The sequence below is a fragment of the Columba livia genome, chromosome 3, assembly GCF_036013475.1.
Source record: "Columba livia isolate bColLiv1 breed racing homer chromosome 3, bColLiv1.pat.W.v2, whole genome shotgun sequence".
NCBI classification, from domain to species: Eukaryota; Metazoa; Chordata; class Aves; order Columbiformes; family Columbidae; genus Columba; species Columba livia.
Genome location: NC_088604.1, coordinates 81,578,223 through 81,591,859, shown reverse-complemented (window position 1 = coordinate 81,591,859; position 13,637 = coordinate 81,578,223). Strand labels below are relative to the sequence as shown.

Genomic DNA, 13,637 nt, shown 5'->3' with positions numbered 1-13,637 from the left:
AACATTTTGTTAATAGCAACTTTACTGTGCTGCTTCCTGCAGCAGCCCAACTAATGCCAGGAACCCCTGAAGCCCTCTGAGAACACACTCTGTATGGTGAAATGCTTCTAGACTGCACCTTCTGAAATCACAGAAAATAGATTATATTCAAGCACACAAAACACATTAGAGAGGAGGGGAAGTGTGGAGAGAAGGAGCTTCAATTCTTTTTGGAAATTTCTTTCCTTCTTCTTGATGTTTCCACCTTACAGGAAAAGCTGAGCTATACTTACAGTGACATTATATTTACAACACTGGCTCACATTAAGTGTGTATATTTGCATAAATAAACACTTCTCACTCGACCACCATCTTCCTTGAAGTCCTAAAACTGAGAACATAGAAAGAAGCCTGAACTGTCATTTCCATCAGGTCTAAAGCATATGTTTTATGAGCATGTAAAAACAGCAACACCCCTGTCTTCTGCTTTTCTTAATACACACACACAGACACAGAGCAAAAGATTCACCTTACCAACTAAAATGGGAACAACAGAGGGAAACAGAACAAAGATGGCAAATAGGGCAAAACAAAATTGGTAAATAAATATTTTACACACTCTCAGTACAATAAAGTTCAGGCTCGGGAACATTCATCTGCTGCTGGGTTGTTATGAGGAGGCCACTGTGGAAACCTGCTTTGACTTTAGAAGAAGTGAATACCCTTCTGCCCCTTTCTGTATGTAATTAACTGAGACAGAAAAGGACTAAAGAAGTCCAGGATTTGCTGACCCCCACCCCCCACCAAAAGATGATCCCTTCAAGTTACTGCTAGTTGAGAATAAGAAAGGGAATGTAAAACACTGCTCTAAGAAAATATTTCAGCAACTCTCAAGAGAAAACAGTAACTTTCTTTTAGCACTTCCAAATTCTCACATCCTGCTGATACATTTGTAAGTTAAGGAAAATGTGTTTTTTTGAAAAAGACAGACAGCTCTTCTCAGTTTTACAGAATGGTGATGCTGCAAGTCTTTAAAGCAACTTATGAAAAAACGTTGCACAGGGAAATCCAAAATCCAACCACTTGGAGCAGAAAGAAGTTGCAGTGGCCACAGCATTTGCTGTGGGCATAAGCAGGAAATGTAAGGAACAATTAAAGCTGATTTTCTGATGAAGTGCTTAGTTTAACTACCCATATACGATTCACTGTTCAACTGTTTCAGGAGGTCATTAAAGGCTTTGTGGTCTAAATGAAAAAAATTACAAACTGATACAGAACATCTGAGCCCTCAAAGACAGAAATCACCAGGCATGAAGTGGAGGTCAAACTGCAGTTCTGCTTGCCGTGTTATTTAACAGAGTAAGTTCTCTGCAGAGAATGCTGTCATGTGTCTTCTGATCCCTGAAAGTGATCCTGCAAAGTACTACAACTCCCTGCAGTTATTAGAAGACTTAGGAACAAATTGATGTCAATGGGTTTATTTGTGAGGCCAAGGCAAGGAGGATTTAGCTCTAATCCCATTAATGCAATGTGGTGCAGCAGATGGTACTATAACTAGTGCCTTATTGAGACAGTAATTTGGTGAAGTTCGAAATTCTGAATATTTCAAATCACTTCCTCCAATAGTACCATTAACCTGGTAGTATATAAAGTTACTTTTCTTCTCCCAGCCATGAAGGAATGCTGGAAAGAATTCAAATGCAATAGTGAGTCTAACTGCCCAACAATGAGCCCGCAGGATATTTACTGGCTGCTATGCAATGACTGAGAGTGTGTAAGGACTCTGCATGTCTGCCTCTGTATTGCGTGCTCAGTGTGCTGACAACAGACGTACCTGACCCAAATGCAAAATGAAATAACCCCCAACACTTCTGGAGAACCGTTTCAGAAACAGGAAGCTCAAGGTATAGGACAGAAGTGACTGCCCATGACCACCAAGATCAGGGGAGCTCAAAAACCAGTCAGGTTCCTCCTATCGATCTTCAGCCAATCTTAGTATCAGGCTCTCACCTTAGACATAGTGTTTGAAGCAATTTTCAGGTATACAACACTTCATTTACATTTTGAAGATGTCATTTTTTCTTCATTTCCCCATAGGAAAAAAGCAACTAGAAAACTACTGATCTGGAAATTTATTTTTAATATAGCTTAAACCCTAGATCTCAGTTTTTTGGTAGAACTACAGAAATCACCACAGGCTGAATATAGATCATGCTCTGTTCCATCTTCAGCAAATACAGACTATTTAATACTTTAATCACCAAATACTTGCCCAGAAACAGAACATCTAATGGATCATTCCCTTCACGTATGCTAAGAATACGTGAGGACAATCCATTCATGAAGGAGATTTGGTCATTCTCAGATATACTGAGAAAAACCCTATCATTTTGCAAAGATACAACCATAGCTAAGACAGATATTTTCCTCAAACGCTCTAGCTGCATGCTGGTTGTAAGCAAAGCATGTGAACATGTTATACATCATGTAAGCCTAAGACCTAGAGAAGGAAAATGTAGGTATGAGCCCAAAAAGTACATTTTAAATTAGTTCTAATCCCTTTTACTTTTTCACAGAATCACAGAATGGCTGAGGTTGGAAGTGACCTCTGGAGGCCACCTTGTCTAACCCCACTGTTCAAGTGTGGCCATCTAGAGCCAGTTGTCCAGGATCATGTCCAGATGGATTTGGAATTATTGCCAAGGATGGAGACTCCACAACCTCTCTGGGCAACTCGTGCCAGTGCTTGGTCACTTGTCAGGTTTTTCCTGATGTTCAGACAGAGCTTCCAATGTTTCAGTGTGTTCCCATTACTTCTACTCCTGTCACTGGGCACCACTTGAAAGTTCCTGGATCCATCTGCTTTATTCCCTTCCTTCTGATATTTATACACATCGATGAGATGCCACTAAAGTCTTCTCTTCTGCAGACTAATTTTGTGGTTGTTTTATTTTTTCAGACCCAAAAGACAAAGTACTTTCAATAATGGAAAATGGGACAGGAAATAAAAGAACGTTGGGCAAGTTACATTAAAAGCCTCAAGAAGAATATTCAATGTTCTTGAAGGATTAAGCAATATATAAAAGCAAAATAAATGTCTTAATCTCTGGGAAAAGCAAGTAAATCGAAGAATATAAGAGCAAAGCAGCAAGGGACTTTCAAAGCACTATCTGATATAGATGTGGCCACATAATTTCTGTGAAGGATCATTGCAGCAGATTTCCCAAATGCGTCTTTTTCAAATTATCTAGATTAAATTTAATATTGTTGATATGCAGCACATTTTAGTAACAGCCCCGATTAGCAATGGTTTGAAATAAATTAAACATGGTGCTTCCAGCTCAGCTGTTCTCATTTTTCGGGAAGACAAATTACCATATTATAAATATATCCTTAAAACAATGTAATGTGCTTTCAAAATAGGTTAGATAAACATCTGCACCAACCTACACAGGCATTGATACAATCACTTGCTCTGTTCCAGAAAGGCAAAAGACATTTATGACTTCCCACTAGGATATTGCACAGTCAGTTTGCAGTTAAGTAGATCTGGAAAGTGACGACTGGAGACTGATAACATTAAGGTTTTAATAAATTTGCAAAAGTCAGAAAATACAAAAATAAATAATGTATCTTACCTCCCTTTATCCTCCCTGAAACACTAAAAATCTGCCCTTGGGTTCTTTAAGAATAAAACTTTTATATATATATATATATATATATATATATGTATATATAGATATACATATATATATAACACAGAGCTAATTTAGTCGTGTCAAAATTCAGCGAGGGAGTATTTATGTGCTTGCATCAAATTGGCTGCATCAGATTTTGAAGAAATTATGAATGGAATGAAACTCTGCCATGCCCCAGAACAGAGATGCGAGAAATCACCCTGTTTATTACACCACTCTCCTGCCACATGTAAATATGTCCATTGCTCTTTTGTTATTAGCTGCCAAAAATGAAATTACTTTTAAAGAGAAAAAGACCAAAGAACATTCCCTTCACTGATTTAAAACAAAGGTTTTGTGTTGTTTACAGATGGTACTGCACAGTGGTATGAACACTGGGAATATACTCCTTACACTAGCCCTATCAATTATCAAACAAACTGAGATTGTTTTATGCATTAAAGCCTGTAGCCTCAAATCTTGCTCACCTGACTCACTTAAGTGGTCTAATTCAACTGCTAATGCTAAGTGTGGGTGTAACCAAGTTCTGCACGAGGATGAGAGAGCTGCACAGAGTTCTTGAAATCCACAATTTAGACACAGCCTGAAATTCTGAGCTATCATAACGCAGACCATGGTGCATAAAAATCTGATTTAAAGAAAATAATCCACATAGTACATGCATTTTACTTTTCAGCAAAGTAGTGTCAACACACAGTGTAGCAATGCTCACGTTAAAACAACTGCCAGTCAAATTCTCTAGTTTATTCCAGGGGTGGATTGCACATTTATCTTAATGAATAAAGGCTAAACAATATTCTGCTGAATGAATGAAACTCATGGAGTTTCTGCAGTATTTTTAATTCTTGTTTATGTGATTACTGATTTACAGAATTAGAGACTTTCATCTTATTAATCCTTTAGCAGGACTGAGCACGGGTTCACTGCCAACAGAGATTCTTCTACTTAGAAAGGTGGGATTTTTAAGTAGGCTGTCCAAGACAATAAGACCTGCATTTACTAAGGGCTGCTGAAACCCCAGTCCTTTCAGAGCTCTGTCCCACCCTTTTCCTCTATCCCTCCTTCAGCACATACACATGGGACTTCTTTGTAGACACAAGTGACCTGCTCAGTAATCTGTACTTTTGGAATAATCTAGAGTCACAAAGTTAAGTCACGTGAACAGACTTAGGCAGTGTCAGAGGAGGTCGACTGAAATCCAGTCAGGTCATCCAGCAACAGATGAAAAGCAAGAAGAATAGTCCTCTAAAATAAAGCACATGCATCTTAAAAATATAATATATGATAACATATGTTTTGCTTCAGCAAAACAGCAAAAAAAATGAGAAAACTACTTTGATTTTTCTTATGCTAGGCAAATTGGAAAGCAAATTGGTCTTTTTTTTTTTTTTCAGATGGAAATAAATTATGTATTTAACATAATGTTAAAAGTTCCCTGAGAAGTTGTACAGTTTTGTATAACACCTGGTTCTTATCTGTATGAACACAAATGTGCTTTAACTGGGTTGTAAGCAACCCTGTTACAGCTGACCTTCCTTGCTATTGTGTATACCATGGATCACCTACAGACAGTAAATTCTTTGAGGGACAGAGTGATCATCACTTTATTTGTAAAGTCATTTAGACTTCTCTTTGAGAGATGCCTTCTTTTTTGATATAGTTTTCAACTATGACCATTTGCCTGACTTTTGAAAGTCTAGGAATTTATATCTATTTCTTTTTATTTTTGAGAAGTGTAATTTCTGCCTTGTAACTCACAGCACTGTTTAAAGACATGTAGCTTTTAATTAAAATACACTTTCCCATATTCATTTTCATGCACGAGTGATGTTACTGATGTCATTGGCACAACTCAGCTACATTTAGCTAAGATCAGGTTTCCACATACTTGAAGACTTGTAAAATGGATTTTGCTTCCCTCTAAGTCATCATATCAAAGCACTGAAAGGCCCACAAAGGACCTGAAGAGATCATGTAGCAATTTACTGGCCTAGGGGCTTGATTCTTATTTGCTTTTCTATAAATACCTTCTTGTACATTCATTCCCCCTAAGTCATGTCTTATGTCTTATTCCATTTTCTCTACATGTATAGCTTGCAGGCTATCTGTCAAAACCCTCCTTTATTTGGCAGTAACGTATGCCCGTAGGAAATGTACAGAGCTATCTACAGAATAGACAGGTATAGGTTTATATGAGTAAGGGGGGAAGGGTTATGACTCCAGGATTATGTGAACATGACAGATTTCCAATTACTTATTTTCAGCTAGTAGTACATTTAGAAGGGTGTGGGTTGCTTTAAGAATAGGATTAAAGACATGAAAATATGATATTTACTGGCACCTCAATGAGCAGTGGTAAGCAGTTATGGCAGAGGAGCAGCATGGAGAGAATAAAGAGCTCAGTAATATTTCTTACATAACCAAACAAAATAGTGGAAAGCTTTGAGATTGATGGATATCTCAGTAGACTAACTCTATTAGGTCTTCGTGGCTTTGTAGGAATTATTTTCCACAGATCATACCTTCAATTTGAATGATTATTGTGAACTTTAATAATTCTGCCCAGTGCCTGCAGCCTTACCCAGTTTGAGACAACTGGTTAATTTAGTATGCATGCTCTGTATTCCATCAGTGCAGATGTTAATGAAAATATTGAATACTGTTAAATATTGAAAATATCGTACAGGACAGCTCTTGAAAGAGTTCCATAGCCATTCATAACTACCCCTTCAGAGGCTTCTCATTTATTTTTGCGCATATTTTTAGAAGTTTTTATTCTCTCCTAAACAGTCTCATTTCGACAAATGAGACAAATCCCTGATTTGTCTCCAATCCCTGATTCCACCAGTAACTTAAAGCAAACCCTCCCATTTCCAGCAGAATCTTGCAATATTTGGTTGAAGAAGTTTTGTTATTGATTTTATTAGTATTCCTCTTAATGGACAATGTTTTGGAGCAGTAAGTCTTGTAAAAGACGTTCTTCAGAAAGAGGTCAATAGATTCACACAATGCATAGAGTCACCAGTGTAAGAAAAAATCCACCTATGGATTTAGTAGGCTGACAGGCAGAGAAAAAAGTAGATGAAGCTGTAGGAGGTTTTTACAGGTGATCACTACCAAATGAATCATTCAGGTACAGGTTATGTTGTAATTCTGGCAGTTGCCAAACTAATACAGAAATTACCAGAATGTTAATATCTACTATTGCAAGTATTCTTTTGTCACATTCAGAAAGAAAATATGCCAAATAGTCCCATGTTAGTCTTGCTTCTCAATATAAAATAATTGAGAAATCTTAAGGTAAAACTCCATCATATTATTAAAATAAAAGAACCAACAAGCAATGAGATTAGGACTAGATACTATCAGAAGTACTTAAAAGCAGATTCCTACCTGCATTTATAGCATTGATTTCCATGAAGTTAAGAAAAGTGTTTTACCTTTGTAGAGGAAAGGCTGATGACCTGTTGATCTTTCTCATTTGTCACAAGTTCCACAACACTATGTTGGTGTCCCGATAGCTTCCCTGAAGGCTTACTATTAACAACTGGATGCCACAAACGAAGCAGTTTGTCATGACCTGAAAAAAAAAAAAAAGTATATGTAGTCAAAAAGACCAAATAGTCTCTGGTATTACAAATAAGCTTTGTAATGGAGAGTTTAGTGTTGCTAAGTCTCTTCTTTCACCGTGGAGGCAACTCCTACATAAGAATATGAATTTTTAATTCTAAGGGCTGGTTTCCAGCTTGTCCTGAAACTTGTATTAAAACAACATAACTGATTTGCCTTTCTAAGCCTTTTTATTTTGCTAGAGGAACATCGAGGACACTGGATGTGATCAGGTACACTACATGAGCTAGACCTATGGGAGCAAAATACTTTATTAGAAATAGAACTGGTGCTCAGATTTTTTTCCTTTGAAGATCTAATTTACAAAAATGTCAAATAATATTTGTGTCCACTTAGCCAGGAAATGAAGGGATGAGCACCTCTGTGGAAGAGGGTGGGTGTGCAGAACAGGAAGGGGAACACACATGAAAGCTGAAAGCAGATAGGAAACAATAATGGCTCATGAGTGATTTTGTGTCTTTAAGTAAATGAGAATTAGGTTTTTCATATTTATTTGTATGTTCAAACATTAAATTTACTTACAATTTTAGGGAATAATCCTTGATTGCATAATAGATGAATCCTTTGGTAGTATTTTCATAATAATTTCCAGAAACAGTTCAAAACACAAAGATGTTAAAAATGTACTAGTAAACTCTGGGGTTTACATAGTGATGTAAACATCACTGTACCTAGTGCTCTGAAATATTTAATATTTTGTACATAAGTTTCAAGAGAGCATGAGCCCAGTTTAAATTTGACATTAATGAATTTACATTTTAACTTTCAATTCTTGGCAAATAATTGCAATTATACGAATTGTATGCTATTAGCTGAATACTCTAATTTGACACACAGTAAATGAAACAGATACATTTTATCTAGACTTCAATTTGAGGTTTTTTTTTTTTCTCAGCTTAAAATGAAGTGCAAAAAACCAACTAAACCATAGATTAAGAATTACACGCCCCAAAAGAACATTCACTTAACCTCAAGACTGTGATGCTCAGCTCAGTTTTGTAAACGAAGAACAGTCAAAGGTCGGCTCTTCCAGTCTGCCCTCCAGGCATCTTCGTTAAGCTTGCTCAGCCTTCTGTCACTGGTCAGTCCCTCCCTCTCTCTCCACAGAGATCTATTCCTTTGCTGCTTAACACAGCAATATGTGATTCATTTATGAGCACCCCATCTCCCTTTTCCTCCATTAAACATTATTGTCCTCTCAGTTAAATTGATTTCATTGTTTATGTAGTCTCTCTCAAAATGAGAGAGGCTCATTGGAGAAATGATCTTCTCTTAAAATAGCCACAACAGAAAATAATTTGGTTTTATGCCAGATCATTTCAAACGTGAGATGTGAGTATGAAACCATGCAAACATCTGTACTGGCACAACAGAGGGATAACTTTGGCATAGGAAAGGGGAGCCATGGATGAGCAGCTGACCAGCAGTTACATCAATGAGAACCAGCTTCTTTCCAGTATGCCTTTCAGGCAAAACTATTCTAGATGAGCTGCCTATGATGTAAGCATGGCAGAAAGTAGCATAGAAAGGCTATAAAGAGGTTTGGATGGGGAAACTGCAGAACATGCTGGGCCCCTCCTCCCTTCCCAGATACTGTGTTAGGCTGTCATAGACATGTCCTGTAAGTTAGCAGAACCCTTGTGGACCAGGCCAGTGTACATTGCTGAGAACCAAGACCATGGGCATAAAACTCAGCTTGCAGACCTTCCATGAGGTCAAGAAGAGGACATGAAATATGGTAGGCAGGAGCCTCCAGTGAGACTAGTGAGATAAGTTATTAGCAGAGGGAACAGGCACTGCTTCAACAACGTGCCCTTTAGCAGCCCCAAATGGAAACTCTCATGTCTCAAAATGACAGTCAACTAGGTAGAAGCTGTTGATAGTATCCAGCCAGCGAACTACCTACTTGCCGAGCTTTAGAGGAAAAGGGTCTTTCTTAGCCTTCCTAATTGCTCTGTTCGTTATATTCCCAAGGTGATGGAAGATGTCTGAAGGGGAGGATAGTGCACAGAGAGTTTCTTGTGAGAACAGAATCACTAATACATGTTCTTAATATAAGATATTAACAGGAAGAACAGGTCTCGCTAGGATAGAAAACCTTTTGCTACATTAAAAATGCTGTTTGCTTCTTATGTGAAATAGTGGATTCATTTTTGTTCCTTTTACTGATGTTGAGATAATGGTGCATTTGGCTATAGTAGGCATGTTCTCTCCACTGGACTAATGCCAGATTGGCACTAACATTTGCTGCTCCACTGCTTCACTGGAACATTTGCTGGAACATTTATTCTCTCTGTGCTCCAAAAATGCCTCCAGGATTCAGAATCCTGACACAGAAGACATGGGCACAAAGCACATTCAATAAAACCTTGAAGAAGATTAATTATCTATCTATATATCAGAGAACAAACTTTTAAGATTCTGTGAAATCAATGATTTGAATCATGATGGGTTCTGTTTGGTGTTCTCCATTCCAAGATAAATAATTATGAAAGCATGTGCTTAGGGTTTTTTAAAAAGTCAGATGCTATGACCACAGCTCTATTCTAGCTAGATGTTATGGATTCCAGTGCATTCTTGGAACATGTGATCCTTTGTCAAATTGTCTCCCTTGTTCACACAGTTTTGCAACTTGTGTGGTATTACAAAAGTCTGCTGAGATGTCTGCATTTCAGTGATGTTGAAACCCCCTTGAGAACAATAGCATTTCTGAATAGAAAAAAACCTAGGTTTAGCTTCACATGCCCTGATAAACTAGAAAAGAAAAATATAAGTCCTGGTTTCTTTCTATGCTGCTCCTTGCACACAGAAGGACCCCTTATTCTTTTAAACAACCCATAATTTCTTCAAGTCTGCCTTTTCAATAATCTTGGGTTATAATGACTGCAAAACCTCTTCAGAAATGTGGTCAACACAAGTTTGTATTTTTATCATATTGGACAATGTCTCTTTTTTTGTGCTGCCTTGTCTGCCTATGTTCTTAAGTTCAGACTGCATCATAGAAAAGAGTCTGCTCATGCTTGTGAAGGCTAGTATTAGTGGAGTCCTGGGATACGATTTCTGTAACTAGGATTCCTGGGAATTCCTGAAAATGTCAATACCAATGATGTTACCAACTACTCCACTTGTGCCAGGAATACACAAAGGATGCTAAGCAAGCAGAGGACTTATTTTTATCAGTCTTAAGCTTCTACTGCTAGATTTAGAAATCAATAATCATTTGTCTTCTACTTTACTGCTCACAGGAGAACAATAGCCAGATTTTGAAGAAATAATAGAGTTAAAACTTGATATATCATATAATTTAAAACTGAATATCTCCAGCTTTTAATGCATACATAATTTGATCTTAATTGTAGCTATTCCCTGGGGTGATGATTAAGAAATAGTTGGTACCAAAATGGATGCAGAATAAGAGGAAAATCATATCAGTTTACCATTTGGTATAATATTAATGCAAAATGCTACACAGAAAAGTTATGCTAAATTACTATGGGCTCCATATTTTAGGCCACTATCAGATGTTTATAATTTTATTGGTTGAAGAAGCCTAGCTTTTAGCATGAAAAGTGAACTCTGTGCCAGGTTTGCTTGTATCTTTGTTATTAATTTTTATAAATGTCAAATATCTGGAAGACAAAATTAGTTTCTGTCACAGTACTGGTAAACTCAGGATACTGAAATACAACGAAGAAATTATGGAAGAGTAAGGGTGTTAAAACATGACATTTTTAATTGTCACTTCCTAGTGTAATAATACAGTGTGGTTTTTGCATACTATTTGTGTTATATAGCTGGCTAAATAACAATGGATTGGGGCTTAATAGAGTGGTTAGCAGATTTATCTCCACTGAATACTTTAGAAGCTAGCCTGCAATCAAATGTTGGATTTTTTTTTTTCTTTTATTATAATTGCTGAATGTGACATATAAATATACTTTGTACAAATGTTGACACATGTCACAAAGAAATCTATATATTATGATTCCTGAATTAGTTAACTGTTCTGGTCTTAAGCAAGTTCTGGTTTTAAGCAAGACTCTTGTACTGAAGACTTGGAGATAGGCAGCATTGATGTCACTCCAGGACACCACCCTGTCAAACAGAATATACAAACAAGACTGCTGCCAGACTCCAGCCGCATTTCTGCAGCATGAAATATGACCACTGCAACAGAAAGGTTCATAAAATTATTGGATAACAGGGAAGAAATGGATGTAAGAGTGCTATTTCTGCAATTTGCTTTTGGAGAAAGAACAAACAGCAAAGCTTTGTGGAAAACACAATCAGAGAGAAGAGCAACAGAAAGTATTAAGATGTCCCAATGTGATTGCCTAAAACAGGAAAGGATGGCCAAAGAATTAAAGGAAAAGGTGGGGTCGTTGCTGATTCTACCGGAGTAATGTGTATAACCTGGCCAAGACAGTCACCACCGTGATTTGGAAAAGTGCCTTTGAGTAGTTTAACCTACTGTTTGTTCTATTACATAAATAACATGATACATGAATCAAACCCAGACTGAGCCCTTGACAGATTCCTGTCACTTCTCAGAAAAATATCTTGGAAAAAAACCCAGTACTTACCTCCAGTGACAATGACTTTTGCTTTTGCACAGTATGTGAAGGCATTGACCCCTTTAGGGACAGAAAATTCCTTTACAGGTCTGTAATAATTAATAAAACAGTTAATCACATAAGAAACATTTGGAAAATACAGTTTACAGTTGTTTTATTTTATTTTTCTGTAGTATATAGAATAGCTGTTTGCATAATATATACAATCTCTTATTAAAAAACAAATAGATTTATAACAGTGACTGAGATAGTAGGATCAATAAAATGGGAACAGAGTACACTTTCCATTAAAGTAACAAATCTCTGACTTGAACACCTGAATCCTTTATCAGTTATACTCCAAACAGAATCCTAAAATGGTAGCTGTTGCCAAAGTAAGCTTTCACACACATCTGCATGCTTATAGCAGTTCATTGCTGAGGAAAACTATCAAACCAAGTGCCTTTGCCTGTCTCGGACATGGAGGTCTATTGTGGCCTCTGTTTTGCATAAAGTAAGTGCAGTTGCTTTGCTGCTGCTTATGTATAATGTACTGTATAAGGCATAGTCTCTATTTGTGTTGTACAATAACATGAAGAGACTGCAAGCTTCTGAAATTCAACTGAATTATTCTGTTGCAGTCACTACAAAAGCACCGAAATTCAACAAAAAAACAACACAGGCTGAGATTTACTTGGAGTCCCTTCTAAACCCATTGTTTGTGCAACTTCTGCTTGTCTCTCCATGTTTCGTACATTGCCACTAATAAGTGAATATTTTCTTGATTTTAGGAGTTGGCAATAGTATGGCTAACATCTGTCTCTTCCAGGAAACAATAACCATCAGAGTAATTAAGCTATACAGAATTAAATGAGTGCACATTTAGATTTTTTCTTTGAAACACAGACAAGTAGGTAGTTCATTTATTCTGGGCTAGAGAGTAGCCATGAATATTGAAAAGCACAATTGGGGATGACAGTAAATTTGACAAGAGACTATGGAAACTTTGAGGATTAATGAAAGAGTTTGTTATTTCTAGGCAGGTGTAAATAAAAGGCTGTTCACTCCCTATTAGAGGGACAAGTTTTCTTTTCAGAGCTCTAACAGAGGAGACTTAATGCTCTTAATGGCATAAAATAGCAAGTACTTTATTTAAATCTGTGATTGGCAGATTTCGTCAGGATTTCTCATATCTGTCCTTCATTTCTTAAAATTGATACTTCTATATAATGGTCTATTGGCTCTTTAATGAACCGTCTTGACATTCTTCTAACATCAGAGTGAATAAGAGGTTTCAGCAGTATGAAGTCCTTCCCAGGTCTTGGCCTTGCAGCAGAAGCACTCAGTGATCCCATCCATACCTCCCCTTTTTTAGACACTTTAGAAGAAAATATTAGCACTGCTCATCAGCCATTATCCACAAAGACACTTAATGGCCACATCAGAGCCAAGATAGATTGCATCCCTCTTCAAGCACAGTAACAATTGCTTGCTGAAAAGTTAATTGGGGAAATTTGTTACGCTAGTACCAGTAAATCATATATTAAACCACAATTACTTATGCAATGGGCATTTCAAAGTGATTTGATCCATAACTATTTTTAGGGCTATTAATTTCATTTTAACAGCCATGTAATTTTTCAGTTGTCTAAATATAATTTCATTTTGCTGCTGCATGGAGCTGCTTAGAGAAATCTACTTATTGGAATTGGAGACACAATTATAGTCAATGTTAAATGAAAAAGACTTGACAAGATATTTGCACTTAATGGTGTAT

At 37.0% G+C, this 13,637-nt stretch overlaps 1 protein-coding gene across 5 annotated transcripts in view; it reads right to left on the bottom strand.

Moving 5' to 3' along the window:
• Positions 1–13,637, bottom strand: part of WDR64 (WD repeat domain 64) — a 70,574-nt gene that overhangs the window by 30,036 nt on the left and 26,901 nt on the right. For all 5 annotated transcript variants that reach the window (XM_021295990.2, XM_065057832.1, XM_021295989.2 and 2 more), the window contains 2 exons: positions 11,891–11,970; positions 7,118–7,257 (listed from right to left, as the gene is read on the bottom strand). In XM_021295990.2, coding sequence (XP_021151665.2) covers positions 7,118–7,257; positions 11,891–11,970 — 220 coding nt within the window. The remainder of the gene's footprint in view (positions 1–7,117; positions 7,258–11,890; positions 11,971–13,637) is intronic.